This window comes from Panthera leo, chromosome D2, assembly GCF_018350215.1.
Source record: "Panthera leo isolate Ple1 chromosome D2, P.leo_Ple1_pat1.1, whole genome shotgun sequence".
Classification (NCBI taxonomy): Eukaryota; Metazoa; Chordata; class Mammalia; order Carnivora; family Felidae; genus Panthera; species Panthera leo.
In genome coordinates, this window is record NC_056689.1 from 81,744,625 (window position 1) to 81,762,507 (window position 17,883).

At 49.0% G+C, this 17,883-nt stretch overlaps 1 protein-coding gene across 3 annotated transcripts in view; it reads left to right on the forward strand.

Moving 5' to 3' along the window:
* The window catches only part of DOCK1 (dedicator of cytokinesis 1), a 521,064-nt gene that overhangs the window by 84,505 nt on the left and 418,676 nt on the right, over positions 1 to 17,883 (forward strand). For 2 of the 3 annotated variants that reach the window (XM_042909101.1, XM_042909103.1), the window contains exons 8-13: positions 85 to 242; positions 1,511 to 1,592; positions 2,003 to 2,138; positions 5,268 to 5,340; positions 8,432 to 8,574; positions 14,504 to 14,629. In XM_042909101.1, the coding sequence (XP_042765035.1) occupies positions 85 to 242; positions 1,511 to 1,592; positions 2,003 to 2,138; positions 5,268 to 5,340; positions 8,432 to 8,574; positions 14,504 to 14,629 (718 nt within the window). The remainder of the gene's footprint in view (positions 1 to 84; positions 243 to 1,510; positions 1,593 to 2,002; positions 2,139 to 5,267; positions 5,341 to 8,431; positions 8,575 to 14,503; positions 14,630 to 17,883) is intronic. The other variant, XM_042909102.1, reaches the window with a different exon arrangement.

Below are 17,883 nucleotides of genomic sequence, written 5' to 3' on the forward strand. Positions count from 1 at the left end.
AAATCAAGGGTCAAGGACGCTTCACTGACTGAGCCCCCCAGGCACCCTGCTACTGTCAACTTTCTGTTTTATTTCTACTTACAGTCCCAAAAGCAGAACATAGATATTAACAGACAAGCTAAGTTTGCCTCCACCCCTTCTCTGGCCTTGTTTGTCAACCTCAAAAATGTGGTTTGTAAAATCGGAGAAGATGCTGAAGTGCTGATGTCTCTTTATGACCCTGTGGAGTCCAAATTCATCAGGTCAGTGACGTTCCCTTGCAGCTGTCTTTCCTCTCCAGGTAACGTTAGGAAAGTGGCGCTGGGCCCACCAGACGTCTAGGTCTCTCAGAGAGCAGTGGGGAGACCAGTTGGCCATACTTCCCCCGGCAGCTGAGCCCAGGGCGGTTTGGGACGGTGTGATGGCACTGCCGGGCTCTGGTCCAGGGTCAGCTCTCTTGCGTGCACACGGGTGTTCGAATGTAGAGTTTTCGTCTTGGAACTGTTTCGTGGACGTGGCAACCAACCAAAGGTGGAAGTCATTGTTTCCTGTGTTGTCTTCATAGGGTTTTATGTTTCCAGACTGCCCCCCCCCCCCCCCCCCCCCCCCCCCAGATAATGTCACTCTTGTCTCAATCTTGCTGTTGTCAAACTTTTGTCTTTTGCGAATGTCACTTTTGGACCTTTGACCTATTGTCATTTCTGCAACACGATTGGCTGGAATATAGTGTCTAGATGGCTGCCTGCTATATAAAGGCTCTTAATTAACAATTGTTGAAGGAAATATTATAAATCTCGTCTTTGTCATCCCTGTCATTTCTAATGTGGTCTTTTCCCTCCTTCTTGCTTTTGTCTCTTAGTATAACTCTCTCTTTGTCCAGATGGAAAAATTATGGTTTAAATTATGTGTGAAGTGTGTGTGTGCTCATGCACGTACCTTTAAAACTCAAATATCTTCATTTGTGTTGTTCAAAATTATAAAAGTTGGTATGTGACAGAAAACAGAACAAATGGATGAATTTCATCCTTATTTGTGATACGGACTCCATTTCGTCTTGTCGTAGGATTCCATTTGTCTGTATGGCGTATTTGGTTGTTTTAGGCTCTGAGACAGACGTGCAGTATTTCTTTTATACTGTAAATGAATGAATGGTGAAGTTTAGATCATAGTCAATCTCAATAAACGAATAATGCTTTTAAAATAATAAACTTTGAAATGACGTTCGCATATAGTTCCATTGCAAAATTACAGCCTTTCAGAGATTCTCGACTATTCCCTTGTGTGGGAAATTACTTATGTGCTAATGGAAAAGCCGTTCTCTCTGGCATGGCTGACATTTCTGAACTCGTATAGTTGTCTGCATTGTGGACTTATGTGGTATTAATTATAAATCAATGTGGGTGTCTATTTAGTGTCCTGTTAAATTTAGAAAATGAATTTGTTTTTCTTTCTTTCTTTCTTTCTTTCTTTCTTTCTTTCTTTCTTTCTTTTCTTTCTTTTCTTTCTTTTCTTTCTTTTCTTTCTTCCCAAGTGAAAACTACCTGGTTCGCTGGTCAAGTTCAGGATTGCCTAAAGACATAGACAGATTACATAATTTGCGAGCTGTTTTTACTGTAAGTACAACCAAAGAGGTTCATTTGAATCATTCACCATTCCAGTGATTATTTTTAATGATTGCCCTCCGACTTGTGTCTACACTAGAGCAGGGATCCTTGGGATGCTTGTAGCCCGTGTGAATGCAGTGATAAGATACCTTCCCAGAGCTGTTCAGGGGTCTCTAGCTTCCCTTAGGATCCCCATGACAGAGATTTGCCCCAGCACTCTCTTAACCCTGCATCGGAAGTTTGCTTAACGTTAATTGACTATTGTTATCCAGCTCCTTTTTGTTATGTGAACAACTTATTAAAATGCTGAAAACTGGTCAGAGAAGAGAGTCCCAATCCATCTTTTTACTGTCTGTTTCAGTTGCACCTGCATTGAGTAATGGTTCTCCCAAATAATTTATGGAAATTAATATTTCCAGGACCTCGGAAGCAAAGACCTGAAAAGGGACAAAATCAGTTTCGTTTGTCAGATCGTACGAGTGGGTCGCATGGAGCTGAGGGACAACAATACCAGGAAACTGACCTCGGGCCTGCGGCGGCCTTTCGGAGTGGCTGGTAATGCATTTCTCTGCTGTCCTTAGAGTTTCTAGATCGTCACGTTCATCCTGAGTAAGAGCTGCTGCTCAATACTGGACGGTGGACTGCTTTGATTTATAAGCTCTTCTGTGAGAGAGAGAGGGAAAAAAAATCTCTTAGCTCTTTTCTGTGTGGTTTCTGTGGACTGGCAGCTCGCGACGCTTCAGTCGCAAGTTTCCGATGTAAATCATATATTTGGTTTTAAAGCAGATCACATCTCCTGAGGGAGACCCTGACCCACATTCTCAGCCTGGAGGAGAGCCAGTCATTGGATGGCTTCACGGTTTCTGGAGTTGGTGATTGATTGATTCAGGAGGAAATTCACAGTGAATAGTCAAAGTGATGACGGGGTAGGAGGAGACCGGAGCATGAGGAGGACCCAGTTATCTTGGAATAGGTTCCGTCTGTCCTCCATATTTGTGTTGTTATTTCGGTGACAGCTCAAGAAGAGGGACTGATTAGTCACCTCTGCTAGGGAAAGGTGAGGGTGTCCCCTGTCTTTTGGGGAGAGATGAAGATAGCCATATCTTTTTGGTGCAAAAGGTTAAATATTTTAATGGAGTGATTCTCAGCCCTAACTGTGTTTGGGAACGGTTTGGGGCACTATTAAAAAATATATTTTTGAGCACCTGGGTGGGTGGCTCGGTTGGTTAAGTGTCCGACTCTTGATTTCGGCTCAAGTCATGATCTCATGGTTTGTGAATTTGAGGCCTGCATGGGTTTCTGTGCTGACAGTACAGAGCCTGGGATTCTCTCCCTCTCTCTCTGTCTCCACCCGCCACCCCCCCCCCCCCCCCCCGTCTCTGCCCCTCCCACAGCATGCGCGCTCCCTCTCCCTCTCTCTCTAAATAAATAAATAAACTTTAAAAATATGTACACATTCTTGCCCAGGCCCCACATCCTGCCAATTAAATGAGAATTCCTTCTTTAACCGAATCACCTATGAGCCACTACGGGTGTGAGGCACCCAGTGGAACGCTGCCATCAGACTGCCTTGCCTCCCTCGTCACATGGCATTCAGCACCCCCAGTGGCGCTGTCCTAAACTAGTGCACACCCCTAACCTGCTCAGGACATCCTCTGACCTCCTGTTCTCTTTCTGGTTAAGAAGGGACACTTCTCCACCTGAGAAGGTGGATCACCTTTTTGGTAATCTGCTTCTGTTCACACCTGTGCAACTCTAGGTCCCACACATGAACCTAATTTTAAGATTTTATCCAGAATAACTTCTGCATGTTTGTGTCGACAGAGCCCGGGTGAGCGATGTGTTCACGGACCTTTAAGCCTCTGGTTCTTAGCCTTCTACGCGAAATACTATGTCGTGTTTCTTTTGTAATGTAGTGTAAAAGTGATATAGAACTTACGAAAAGACAAAAAGCGTAAGTAAAACATAAGTCACTCATAATTCTGTGTAGCCGGGGTTGTACCAAAGCCCCAACCAGAGCGCGAACCTCCGTGGTACGGGCCAGCGTGCTGGCGAGCGGCGGTGAGGGAGATTCCTTGCGAACAAGGTCTGTGCTGTCACAGCCTGCTCCTCCGGGGCTTGGGACAGGCGCCACTGAAAGGGCTGTCACTCCCAGGACGTGGAAGACCAAGGCTGCCTTCACCGGACTGGTGTCACAAGCAAGTCTCATGGCTCACTCTCTTGCTTCCTTCCTGCGAAACTTCGCTGGGCTCCTGATGTGTTCCCCGGCCTGATGCCTGGGTTTTGGCATTGTGGTATCATTGGGGGCAATGCAAGAACTTACGGACGCCCCAGAGCAGTGGCCAGGTTGTATGACTAGGGAGACGCACTCAGCGGTGGGAGGAGAGAGGGCTGCAGACACACAGGCGGGCTGTGCCTTGTGGACTGCGTGTGGCAGGTGGTCTGCGAGGCCCAGGCCCTCCCCGCTGCGACCCAGCGCCACACGGTTCTCGGTTGGCGGTGAGAGTACGGTCTTGGGCATCTGAGGGTCTTAATAGGTGCATCTAATGCCAATCCGTTGCCCCCGAGGATGCTTAAAGCTAGGGGCGTCTTCTGGTAGGTGGAGACTGCGGTCTGGGCCATATGCCTTCGGGGCATCCACAACCTGATGATCTAGTTCGCTTGTGATGCTTTGACCCGTATCTCTGGACACATGTGTGGGCTCTTTGCTCCAAGAAGAGTGTGTCCTTTTCCCTTAGGACACACTGTGGAAGCTCCGTGGGCTCCACCGAGGCAACCAGCATGTGACGATGCTTCTCTTCTCGTCCTTACAGAGTCGTCCCCCTTTTTGTTGGGGGAGGAGCAAGTGGTAGAGATCGAAATTGTCCACATTGTCAGTAATTGTCCACATTGTCAGTAATTGTCGTAATCCCCAGGGAAGGGATTGTGAAGAGAAAATCAACGAGCTATGTTGCCCAGTTACCTGAAGTGTGGGGATCGAATGGAGACAGAGAAAGTGCCCAGGGCTGTCGTTGGGGGTCTCTGGCTGCATTGGTCAGAGGTTGAGCATCGGAGACTTTCTAGCTCTCTGACTTTGGGCAAGGTCATTCATTGGTGTCCTTGAGCCTCCATTTCCTCAGTTGTGCAGTCGGTGACTTTGAGGATCAGCTGTCGAATGCCCCTTGAAATAGTGTCCACGGATGCTGGCGTGGGATGGGTAGATGGATGGTAGTTACTTTATTTTGGGGGGAATGCAAGAACTTATGGATACCCCGGGGCAGTGCCCATCAGCGTGGTCGGCCCTTGCCACATGTGGCTTTTATGAATGAAATCAAAGTAAAAATTCAGTACCACCATCACATTTGCCACATTTCAGGTGCTTGTTGTTCCGGAACATTCCATCATCACACAACATTTGTTTGGACAGGGCAGCTCCAGAGTGTCCATTTGCATCCTAGGCAAAGGAATTTATTGAGCAGAACTCTGCCATTTGGGCCCCAACCCCATTTGGGTCGATGTTCTCAGATAACTTCATTTGTCTTTGGAACATGAAAATGCTCTGAACTTGAATATTAAAAAAAAAAAAAAAATGCCACCGTGTGTTTTATGCCGCTGTTGGTCGGAAGACAATCTGATGTTGCTTTGTTTGTTTGTTTTCTCTGATTATAGCACTTAAAACAATCCCTGTTCTTTTCTTGTCCCCAGTGATGGATGTAACAGATATAATAAATGGAAAAGTAGATGATGAAGATAAGCAGCATTTCATCCCCTTTCAGCCGTAAGTATGGAGCAAAGCACCCAGCCAGATACAAGATGGAAAACGTGTGTTTGTAATAATTCTCTTCAAAGTTAAGTTTATAAATTCAGCACAGATAGAGATTGATTATTTTGTAATAATGAAAGATCTGTAGTCACGGCGGTAGCGCATGGCATTTCTGTAGCCCCACGAGTCTTGGGTTAAAGTTGCCTCGTGGTCTTGCATGTACAAGATTTTCCGGGTGATTCGGGGGAATCGCCGTGTCGCATAGGACACGCAGAATTACCAGTCCACCGTGAGCATGAATGTTCCTTTACATAATTGATTCATTCTAGTAGCTGTACATATTCAAAATGCAGCATTTCCACATTCATCACGGGAGGCTGCTGTTTTTAAAATAGAAAACCAAACAAAATAGTGATGAATTCTTTTGTAAAGTGAAACACTTGAAACAAATAATCATGCTGCTGCTTTTCTGTCTCTGTTGCTGCTTCAGGCGGACTGAGTCTGTGCTCACCTTTCTTAGGGTTTATTGTAGTTCTGAAGCCAAGTGTGTGGAGAGGTGTGGGAAGCTTGGAAAACACTTGGAGGAGATTTGTTAAATTGATTCTCTGAATGGAAGGTAGATCCCGTGGAAAAGGTCGAAAGGATTGGTGTCCTTTCCTTGGGGATGAAAGCGAGAGAGTAGCTACATAATGATCTGTGGCCACTTCACCGGATGCGTCTCCATCTCAGACGGCCGTGGAGAGAGAAAGGAAGAGGGATTAGAGTGGTTTAGGTTAATCAGAAGAGACAGCTTCCTCCTGAGGGTGTGAAATCTTAGAAGGGTAGACCATAAGGCGTGTTAGAATGACCTCCATAGTGTTCTGCCTTCTGCCTTTTCTCCTTATTTCTGTTCTTACTTAAGTGGTTCCAGGCTTGAAATAAATTTTATTTTCGAAATCTGTGTTCAGGTGTTGGCTGAGGAGGTTTGGAGTCTGGTGATGCCCAGCAGGTAGCTGAAGGAGTCTCTTTGGGGGCAGGGTGGGCCGGAGCTGTGAGTTTGGCTTGCCATTGCACTGCCCATTCTTGCGTGACGGATCCCCTCACTCAGCCCCGGGCTTGAGAACCATTTGTTCAAGATGGGGTTATGATGGTTTTCTTTGCAGGCAGGTGATCTAGTCACACAGCATCCTAAAGCATGGCTCATCGGAAGTTTTTGCAGTCTTCCCAGGGTGAGAATAACAGAAAACCGTGCATTAACCAGCTTAAAATGGGTTTTCACCACACACAACTGGAGGCAAAGGTCTTTTGTGGCTTCATTCCGTTAGTGTCACTCCTCTGTCCAATATGGTAACCATGAGCTACATGTGGCTGTTTCAAGTAGTGCAGATTAAATCAAATGAAATACTTCTTCAATCACATTAAAAGTGTTCCCATTGAAAGTTCCCAAAGTCCCGTTGAGAGTGTTCAGTCCCACTGGTAGCTGGTGGCCACCATATTTGGCGACACAGGTCTAGAACATTCCCGTCATTACAGAACGTCCTGTTGGGTAGTGCCGCCTTGGAATCACATCCAGTGAGGATAGTTACAAAGGGAGCGTGGTTCTGCGGAATCTGGAAGTTTCCTCAGTAAGCAAGGGAAACATCATCTTTGAACATAGGCAGATATTGAGGTAATAAATAAAATATGCCCTTATAAAATGATAATACTAAGTTGCTGCTTTTGCCCATGAGAAATAATGCAGCCCAGTGCTGTTTTGAATGCTGTTTTATATATTAGACCTCAGAGTTTCTTGATGTCTTAATGTACCACTGAGTTGAAACTACCTGTTGTCTGCTAGTGTCTTCTGGGAAAAGTCAAGGGAAAAAAAACTGTGGGTCATTGTTTGAAAAGTTAGGGAGGTTACGAGTTTAAGACCCACAAGTCCGAATTTCACTGGGACGTGTTACGGCCATGTTGCCGCCATCTTTTTCTGTCTTAGAGCAAAACACCCATTTTAAAAATTATTATTACGTGTTCGACTCTTGCTGTAATTTGTGACTCCTTGCTCCCTTAAAGGAAGACTAATATTTCTAGTGTTTGAAACAAAAGAGCAGCATGATTTTAATAGCAAACTAAGCAATGAAACCAGTTCTTTGGGAAATGCCATGCTAATGAAACCGTTTTTTGCTCCATTAAAACTGATTTATTATATCACAGGATAAGTTTTAGGGAAGGAAGCACAGTGTACATCTTTCTCTCTCTGTCTTTTTTAACTTGGTGAAGTAAATTAAAAGTCCTCGGCTCTCTTGAGTAATGTGGGCTCAAATGATGAATAACACTTGTCCTTGGTTCTGGAAATGATTTTAAACATTACGTACATGACGTATATTTTCTTGCTCATTGCATATTGTGCTTTGCTGTGCTACATGGTATTTCTCTTTGCACATGTTGCCTGTTTGTACTTATCTCTTGGTCTTAGCATAGCTTCTATTAAAAACTCACGATCCACGGGACCCCCAAATGGTGATGGTTTGCATTCATAATCACATCACAGTGTCGCTTTTCAGACATGGTAGTTATGTTCTCCAAAGACTGTGCCATTCTTTTCACACTTAATTATCTGAGGCTACACTGGGTGCACAGTCCGATGGAGTGGGTGGTTTTCACCCAAGTTCTCCAAGCAATTAGCTTGTAGGGATTGTTTTTTGATCTTGATTTTGCTTTTCCCTTCGAACCACCTGCCCCTTGACCTAAGCTATGGTCAGGCATTACTGAAATTGAAGAAAGGGTCATGAACATTCCTTGCGATTAAATGCTATCCACATTATTTTCAGATAAGTCCCCCCCGCCCTTTTTTTTTTTTTTTTTTTTTATTATCTATTAGAAATGGAGTGGAGTCGTGGTGGATGTTTATTTCCTGGGGATAGGGTTGACCTTGTTTGCTTTACTTCTCTTGTGTTTCAGCATTTTCCTGATCAATGCTCTTCCCTGTCTCTCTTGTCACCTATCCTGTCCTTTGTCGTGCGTTGACTCATGATGACTCTCTCGCACTCGGTGACGATGATCTCTTGTGTTCCCTTGTTACCGTGACCTCTGGGTCTCTGTACCCCTTTGTCTCCTGTGGTCTTGGTCGTCCCGTGCCCTCCAGGCTCGCGTTGGACGACGCCATTCGACACAAGCCGCTGAACATGTCATCCCGTTTTTCACCCAGGGTGGCAGGGGAGAATGACTTCCTTCAGACTGTTATAAACAAAGTCATTGCTGCCAAAGAAGTCAACCACAAGGGCCAGGGTATGTATTCTGTTGTTTTGTTTCTACAAATGTTCGTTTATTACATGAACTTGGGACAATGCTGTATGGTTTGCATTTTAGTTTGATGATGATGATGGTGGTGATGATGGGAATGAGGATGGCGGTGGTGATGTTGGTGGTGGTGATGGTGATGAGGATGATGGTGATGATAGTGATGGTGATGGTGATGATGGTGATGGTGATGGTGATGGTGGTGATGGTGATGAGGATGATGGCGATGATGGTGATGATGATGGTGGTGATGGTGATGAGGATGATGGTGATGGTGATGATGAAGATGATGGTGATGAGGATGGTGATGGTGATGATGAAGATGATGGTGATGATGATGATGGTGATGGTAATGAGGGTGATGGTGATGATGGTGGTGATGGCGATGATGATGTTGGTGATGGTGATGATGGTGGTGATGGCGATGATGATGTTGGTGATGGTGATGAGAATGATGGTGATGATGATGGTGGTGATGGTGATGAGGATGATGGTCATGGTGATGATGAAGATGATGGTGGTGATGATGATGGTGATGGTAATGAGGGTGATGGTGATGATGGTGGTGATGGTGATGATGACGGTGATGGTGATGAAGATGGTGATGGTGATGATGATGTTGGTGATGGTGATGAGGATGATGGTGATGATGAGAATGAGGATGGTGGTGGTAGTGATGTTGATGGTGGTGGTGATGGTGATGAGGATGATGGTGATGATGGTGGTGATGGTGATGAAGATGATGGTGATGATGGTGATGATGGTGTTGGTGATGGTGATGAGGATGATGGTGATGATGATGTTGGTGATGAGGATGATGGTGATGGTGATGTTGGTGATGAGGATGATGGTGATGGTGATGAGGATGATGGTGATGATGGCAGTGCTGACGATGACGCTGGCAGTGTTGGATCAGGATGTGCTCATACAATGTATGCGCAGTGTAGGTACAGCATGTGAAGGTTTTCTTGCTGATCACCCGTGTAAGCATTGCTAAGAGCCAGCCTCCTGGGTGAGTGGGGAAGGCTGAGTGGGACACAATTAAATGTTTGCAACGAGTCCAGAGTTGATGAGCCTGGAAGCAACTCTGCTTTCCTGAGTCTTCTTCAGCCCTGTCCTCTCATCCTAGCCATTTTTGAAAACACTCGAACAACCTCACAAGAGAATACAGTAGTTGTCCACCGGCTGTTCACTTCCCCTTTGCTGCTCAGAGAGACGTGGAGACATTCAGCACAACACAGCTCTGCGTGTGCTCTTCTCTGTTTTCCTTGCCCGTGTCGCGCGCTAATTGCTGGCACGTTGTTTCCTGGGGCTCCCCTTCCTCCCTCTGAGGAAGTGGCTTCATTTTGCAGACAGATTTCTCTTCAGTTTTGTGATGGAAGGGACTTCTCCTCCTGACGCCGCGCCTTGCACTCATCGTTTTTAATCCCACGCTGACAAGTTTCCCAGCAGCTGACCTTCTGGAGGCAGAGGCAATGAATCAATCACCCCGGGCTGGTGACAGTTGGCACTCGGGCTGGCCAGGACCGCTGCCAGAAAACAGCTGTTTACTGAGGCCTCGCCTCCAGCTCAAGGGGAAGTCACCTTCAGAGCCCTTACCTAAGGCTGCTTTTAGCACCGGTGGGAGAACCCACTTTTCAGTCCTCGATTAGATGCAGACTTACCATAAACTCCGTGGAGCTTAGGTGGATAGACCTCTTTCATTGTCTAGTTACCTCTGTCGCCAGCCTTTTAAGAAACAGTTCTCGTGATTCGTTTCCCGTTGTTATAAAGGAGAGTATGAATTGAGTGTGATGAGTTTTCTGGAGGAATGGGAAGCCTTTGGCTTTCTTTGGCGTGAACTAGCCAGCCCCTTCCCTGGCAAACCACAACCCCCAAAGCAAAGCAAAGCAAAGCAAAAACCCCAACCCCAAAGCGTTAATGAACCGTGGCCTCTGTAGACAGAGTGGTTTAAGCTGACCCGGGACCCACCTTCTCATCAATTACCGGCTCTCTGATTTGCACGTTAATTGAAAACCACAGGGAGATCCAATTAAAGCTGTTTTGATTGGAGCCACCCTCAGACTGGGAGCTCCAGTGCCCAGACCCCAGGCTCCTGTCGGATTGAGTTTCTCTTCCAGAGCCATCAGATTGTGATAAACTTCTGTCCCAGAGTCACACAGGAAAAGTGGAGATTAGTGTTAGACCAGCGGGAAACTCCTCGGAAGGAGGACCCACGGCCTGCCTCCATCAATCTCACTGGTATCGTGGCCCATATCTGTGTCCCCAGAGGCCCGTTGGGCTGATACCAGGGGGGCCCTATTCTGTGAAATAGAGAAGGAGCGGTGTTTTTAGGTCCCAGTGAGAACTGAGAGAAAAGAGCATTGTTTTTTTCCTGCACGGAAGTGGGCAATGTCGCTAGCTTTTTTTTTTTTCTTTTTCTTTGAAGCTAACTAAAGTGACCATTTCTCTGGGCTCCCTGGCCAGCCAGCTTCAGTGCATTCCAGGGAGACCAGAGACAGCTGCAGCCCAGGGAATGCAGCACAGAACTCGCTGCGAGGTGTGTGGGGTTGGCCCGGTAGAGCCACGTGCTTTCGGCGGTGGTGGTGACCCCGTGCACCCCGGCGATGTCCCTCCAGCCCCCGCAGGCTTGTGAGCCAGAGTTCCCCACACTCATCCTTCCCCGGCTCCTCCCTCGGCTTTGGCCTGTTTTAGGTTTGCATCCACACGGTTACTTGTCACGATTGACATTTTTTATATTTAGCCCCAATTATTCTGAACCCTGAACCCAGGGCTGCAGGGGTTTGACGTGGACAGTAAGCCCCCTCCCCCCTCAGCTAGGAGTTAGAATGTATGCTAATTTCTTTTGTTTTTAGCCACTCTGGTTAAGCAAAAGTCAACCTCCAGGGCACTGGTTCGTTGAAAATTGGCCTCATTTTCTCCTTTGAGGAAAGTGCTTTAAGCCCAATGTAATCAGGAAAGCTTAATCTCTGTGTTTAAATCGTGTTATAACAAATTGAATTGTGCCATTAAGTAACTAGTTGATGAACTAAGGTCTTTGAGCAAGCTCGCATTTGTGCGAATGAAAGGTGTTTGGGAGGCCGCCGGATTCGAGAATGGTGTCGTCAAACATTTCTCTGCCTCGGACCTCCGTAAATGATTACCTGACCACGTCCTGCGAGTCCTTGACGAATGTCATTGAGTGGGATTCCTGCTGGGGACACTCATGCCTTTGGGAGGTTTTGGGAGCAGAGATTTGAGAGCCTCGAAGCTGCACCTTGGTGTCCCCAGTAGGGATCGCGTCTCTGTCACCTGCAGTGATGATCTCCCCTTGCACTTAGACACGTGTCCCTTGACTTGCTCTGCTCCACTGGAGGACACGGCCCCCTCAGGGGCCTGTCTGCTCTCCTTTCAAGAGACCTCTCCCGAAGGTCCACAGGAACACCAACCTGTGGTCCTTTTATGTGAATTGGAAATAGGGCGTCCATCCTCTCAGTGAGTCGGAAGATGCAGGCAGCGCTCGGGCACCCAGCTTGATGAGCAGAGTGTGGGCTGGGTGTAGCTCCCCACTTGCCTTTCTTTGCCAGGGCCTTGTGCAGTGCACATCCTGAGCAAGGATACCTCTGTCCCTATGTGGGTGCCACCCCCTGACATCTCTTTAGGGACCTCCTTTTGTGGGTTATGCTTTCCTCCTCTTTCTTCAAACTTTCCCTCTCATGATTTGGAGTTTTATATTTTAAAGAGAAGGGAAAACAACAGGAAAGGAAGGACAAGGAAAACACCATGCATAGAACAGTCTACCTTAGAAAACACGTCTGTCTCTGTGTATTGGCTCGCTCTCTCCGAGTTTCTCAACAGAGAGGCTTATATCTCCTCCCTCTGACCTTCATCTGTGTTCCTTCCTTGCCCTCCCGTCGGCGTCGCCCCCTCCCGTCTTCACCAGGGGTGCACTTGCTGAGGACCTCCGGAACACCCTGGGTGCTCAGCACCGTGGACACTGCCCTTGTTGCTTGGGCTGCGTCTTGTGCTCACCACCTTGCTGCTACCCCCCTGGGTTTTCCCTGCTTGCTCTGGCCTCTGAGGTCCTTTGTGAGCTTGAAGTGTCGGGAGTTCTGTGCGTCGTAGAGGATCTTCTTCCTCTTCTTGCCCCTGCCCTTCCTCTTCCGGGCGTCCCCAGGATACGGGGTTTCCTGGCTCCGGGAGTGGCATCCCCGCTCCTCCTATTGGCCATGCCCACAGCTGTCCCCATCTCTGCAGAGCCGCCCCTTCTCCCTCCGGTTCTGGTCTGACCTTCAGGCAGGTGGCTCCGTTCCCGCCGGTGGTGGGATGTGTCCTGGGTTCCTGCAGTGGCTTCTTTGCCGGGGTTCCTCACGTGGCTCTGAACTCCCGCCCTCCCGCCTGTCTGTGGGCCATGCCCACATGGCCACCAGAGTTCTGGTACTCGCCCCTCTTGCCAGCCTGCCCTCGCCTTCAGGTGGGGCAGTTCCCACCATGGCTGGCAGGGTCCCTGCTGCCCTTCCTCGCTTCATCTCCTGCCTCTCCCCCTGCGGCTCGGGACTCCAGGCGCCTGGGGGCGGGGTGGGGGTGGGGGGAGATCTTCTGATCTCTTGTGATGTCTCTTCCTCAGGTGAGCCTCTGTGAGCCCCAGGATTGCAGCCTTGGGGACCCAGTTTCCAGGTGCCCTGGACTTTTCCTTAGAGAGTTCTTTGCTGTTGCAGATTTCACCGAGGCTATGAGTTTAGGGCTTGACTCCTGGAATAGAAGCTAAGTCCCTGGCGGGTATATAGTGAGTGTTTGCTCTGTGTCTACAGTGCCCAGTGTGTGTTGGGCACACAGTAGGTGCTTATTAGACAGCTTTGAGTAGATCAGAGACACCGTCTAGTTGGCAGGAGGAGAGGGGTTCACCTGGCAGAGAACAGAATGTCATCAGTGACTGTGGGCTTTCTCAACCACAAGCGACATACATCTTTGCAGAGGACAGATGTCTCCAGGCCAGCTGCTAGCAGACAGGAAGCCCGAGGAGAACGGTGTGAGGTGTGGGGTTTCATCAAGCCGAGCGGTTCTCGGTAGAAGCAGCCTCAGGTGAGCACGCCTTGTGTGGGAACGCCAGGCGTCTCCCGGGCCTGCCTGGAATGCACATCATTTGTGGATGGGGTCTCGGTTTTCCCGTCTGCCTGCTACTGAAGGCAGCGTACTGAGCTAAGCAGTGATGAATTGTCCCTGCTCCCTGGAAGCATGCATCTAGGGGAGGAATAGCTGGACAGACCGATAGAAAGACAGACACACGAAAGAGTAGCATGAGTGAGAGCAAATGCCTTTATATTCTGATGCGGATTTGGGTCCTGCTGGGCTGAGTGGCCAGGGAGCAAGCAGGCCAGGCCTCTGAGGTCCCCGAGATGGAGACCTGAACGTGACAGCTGATGGTGACGGCCTCCTTTCCCACTTGGGAGAAAGGCCCTGTCTTTGAAAATTTCTGAGAGAGCCACGCAACTGACTTGTGTTCTGCCTTTGATTTCATTACCCCGTGTCTGCTCTACTCCCTCTTATTTTTGCCTTCTGTTCGCTTGCTGCACGAGGGTATTGTCTCCAGAGTGCAACTCTGCATCAGCTTTGTGGAGGGAGAGGCTGGCACATGCACGCTCGGCTCCCAGGCCCTAGCAAGTTCACTCTGTCCTCCCCACGGCATCCCTTCCGTCCTGTTCAGAGGGTTTCAGAGCCTTCCTGCCCTGTCCCCACCCCCCTTGGAGGGGAGAGCAAGTGGTGGCCAGAGCATTTGTTCGTCCTTTGCTGTGATGTTGTGAGGCGGAGGGACCGGGCTGCCTTGGCCGTGCGGGGTGGCTCGCTGCCTGCCTTCTGGGAAGCCCAGGTGCTTGGTGTCCTGAAATCTTTCAGAAATGTATAAGCTAAAACATGACTCACGCATCCATTGCTTTTCTAGGTTTGTGGGTAACATTGAAATTACTTCCTGGAGATATCCATCAGATTAGAAAAGAATTTCCTCATTTAGTGGACAGGACCACAGCGGTGGCTCGGAAGACGGGGTTTCCGGAGATAATCATGCCTGGTAAGAACGGGTTCCTTGCGTGCCTCTGGGTGCAGTGTGGATGTGGCCGGCGTTTGGGGCGTTTGTATCGCTGGCCACAAAGAGCAGTGCGAGGACAGTGACCGGCATGCAGAGGGTTGAGCTGGTGGTGGGTGATGTGTAAACCCCAGGGTGGTCATGGATCATTCCCGCAGGCAGGAGCCGTGGCCAGAGTGAGCGCCGACCACCTAGGTTCAGACCGAGGGGAGGCGGCTTCTCTTGGTTGTAATAACCTGTGAAGGCTAGGGGAGCGACTTCTGACGGTATCATAATAGGGACAAGCAGGCGAAACGAGCATTTCCAGAACCCAGCCCTGAGAACTTGAGATGGGTCTCTACCACCAGCTGGAGCGAACGTCGTCATTGTAAGCAAACCCTTTCCTGTCCCGTATTCCAGTGTTACCCTTAATCCAGATGCCTTGTGGTTTGTCTCTGCCCCACATCATCTGGTGAAAAGAATGGAGGTTAGACGTCGCACCGCCTGGCCTCAAGGACTGCGTGTGCTGGGTTGTGTAACACGTGTAGTGTAATAAGGGCAGCGGGTCACGGGGCTTTCTCCGGGGCCGCGCGCGATTCCCCTTGGGTTCTGATCAATGGATCCATCGTGGTGGTTGGCTCACGGTTCACTCTAGGATGAAGGTAGCCCTTTTATGATGGTAACGTGGGTTCACGGTGATGATCCTGCAACAGCTTTGGAATCAGCCGGAACGTGTTAAACTTAAGGGGGCACAATTGAGATAAACAGACCCTACTGTGTTCCCGGTCCTCGGGGTAGGTTGTGGGTTAAATGTGTCCTCACCACAGTGCTCCCGAGCCTCGAACCCCAGTCTTCAGCCCCAGAAGTGAGATTGCAGGACCTGGAATCTGGTCTGCGCTTTTCCTTTGTGCTCCGGCTCGTCCCTGGCTCTGTGGCCCTGGGTGAGGCCCTGACCTCCCTCAGCTGTGGTCCGCGGCTCTGAAGAATGAGAGTAATGATCATTCCTACCTGTAGGGCGGGTGGGAGTTGGGCTCCTCTAGGGCAGAAGTAACAGAAAGCACAAGGCCAGGACACATGGCCGAAGCCCGAGGATATTCATTGGCTCACGCACCTGAGCGCGAACCTGGGAGTCAGCCCGGGCACTGGCTCCGTCCCTCCGTAGCAACCTCTGCCAGTTGTCCTCTTTGCATGTTGACTTCGTCCTCTAGCAGGCCCCCATGGCTCCCGTTTCTTCCCAGACCCCAGTGACCTGGGGAAGATGGCATGCTTTTGACCCAGTGTTTCCCAGCAGTGATGTTCTGAGCAGCATTCAGACTGGCTCACTCAGTTCCCTGCTCTGCGGCCCCCCGGACAGTGATGGGCCGGGTGACGGAACAGGCACCTTAGCCACCTAGAGCTTTGGTGAGGTCAGCTCCTTCCGACGGGAGGGGTCGTGTGAGGGAGACGTGAACACCCGACAGATGTTTGGAGAGACAGCTGATCAGAATAAGGAGGGGCAGACGTGAACGTGTACACCTGGCACCTGCTTAGTTCGTGTTACTCATGACACGTGTTACTCATGATACTGAAGATTGCTCAGGCCCGGTCATGGATTCTAAGCTTACGAAACCAATGACGGACTCCCGTGTAAAAATTAATCTCATTTACTTTTCAGTTTTCAAATAACATTCACAGTAGTAACATGATTTGATCCTCACGAGATCTTGGGGAAGATCCTTTACGTCCATGGGATACTTTTTTGGTTTGCAGATAATGCTCCCGTTAATAATTTGGCTTGATCCATCTGAGGATCTTGAAAGCCGACAAATTGGCGTTGAGCTAATTGAGAATCAAGATTCAGCCGCAGCCTGAAGTTACATAGCTAATGAGCAGTAGAAATGGGGCCAAACCTCCTCACATTCAAAGATTCCCTGTGGTGTCCCTTTAAAAGGGCCTTGCTGTACATTCGCAGGGACAGCTATCCACTCATTGTGCATGCTATCAGAGATCTTGTTTTGGTTATTTTAGGGCTGTTAGGGACATGTTCGTTCTTTCTTTCTTTCTTTCTTTCTTTCTTTCTTTCTTAATGTTTGTTTTTGAGAGAGACACAGAGTGTGAGTGGGAATGACAGAGAGAGAGAGGGAGACACAGAATCCAAAGCAGGCTCCAGGCTCTGAGCTGTCAGCACAGAGCCCGACGCGGGGCTCGAACTCACAGACTGTGAGATCATGAATGGAGCTGAAGTTGGGCGTTTAACTCACTGAGCCACCCAGGCACCCCTGGGACCTATTCTTTCTGCTACCTCTGTCTTTTGGGGCTGTTGTGGGTCATTATGTACTCCAGCTGGTAAATGAGTGTGAAAGACATCTCAAATTGGTTAAGCTGGATCACAGTGGCTCACCGTACAGGAAGGAAATATGACATCCAGGACTATATTATAAAACCGAGGACTACCTACTGCGGGTACGAGTCAAGTCTGTAAGCAGCAAATCGATTTGGAGTTCACAGTGGATGTATCGCCTGCATGTGTATTTGAGATGAAATTTATAGATTAGGATGACGTTGTGCATTGATCTTGGGTGATCTTAGGATGGCCTCATGTTCAGAGTGAGACCCAGAAAACTTGGAACTCATACTGATCATGTTTCCCTTTATAATTGTTCAACTGAAAAAGTTAAGCCACGAAAAGAATCTACTAGTAGATTCTTGGGGCAGCCATACAGGTGACTGTTGTTCTGGCAGGTTCTGTGTGTTAAGTCGGGAGTCAGGGCTCCCGTCGTGTGGGATTCTAGCTAGAATGAGTCACCACGTTCTCTCCGTGGCTGAGAAATGACTGATGGGCCGTGGGCGCTTCCCCGGGCCCCTTGAGGGAGAGATGGCATGGGGTGTTTTCTCTCGGATCCCTGGCCGTTAGCTTGGTAGAGCGTGTGCATTGTCCCCTCTTGCCCCATCTTATGGAGATACTTTCACAGAGATGTGTGTCTCCTTTGCACAGTGGGAGAGCCTGCCGTTGTTGGGTCTTCTACCTGTTTGTGAGCCTCGGGAAAACCTGCAGTTGGTCCGAAGGATCCTGGCGGGGAGCAGAGTTTTTCTCTGAGCTGGGAAGGTGGCCAGACGCTTGCGTGTGGCGAAGGGAGAGTTCTCATGGAGTCCACTCACGTCTGCTTCCAGCTCCTTCCTCCCCAGAACGAGAACCCTGTGGCCCTGGCGGCCTTCTCCGAGGGCAGGCTTGTGAGTGCCCATGTGTGGAGTTTATCTCCTGTACACCCCATTTGTGGGTG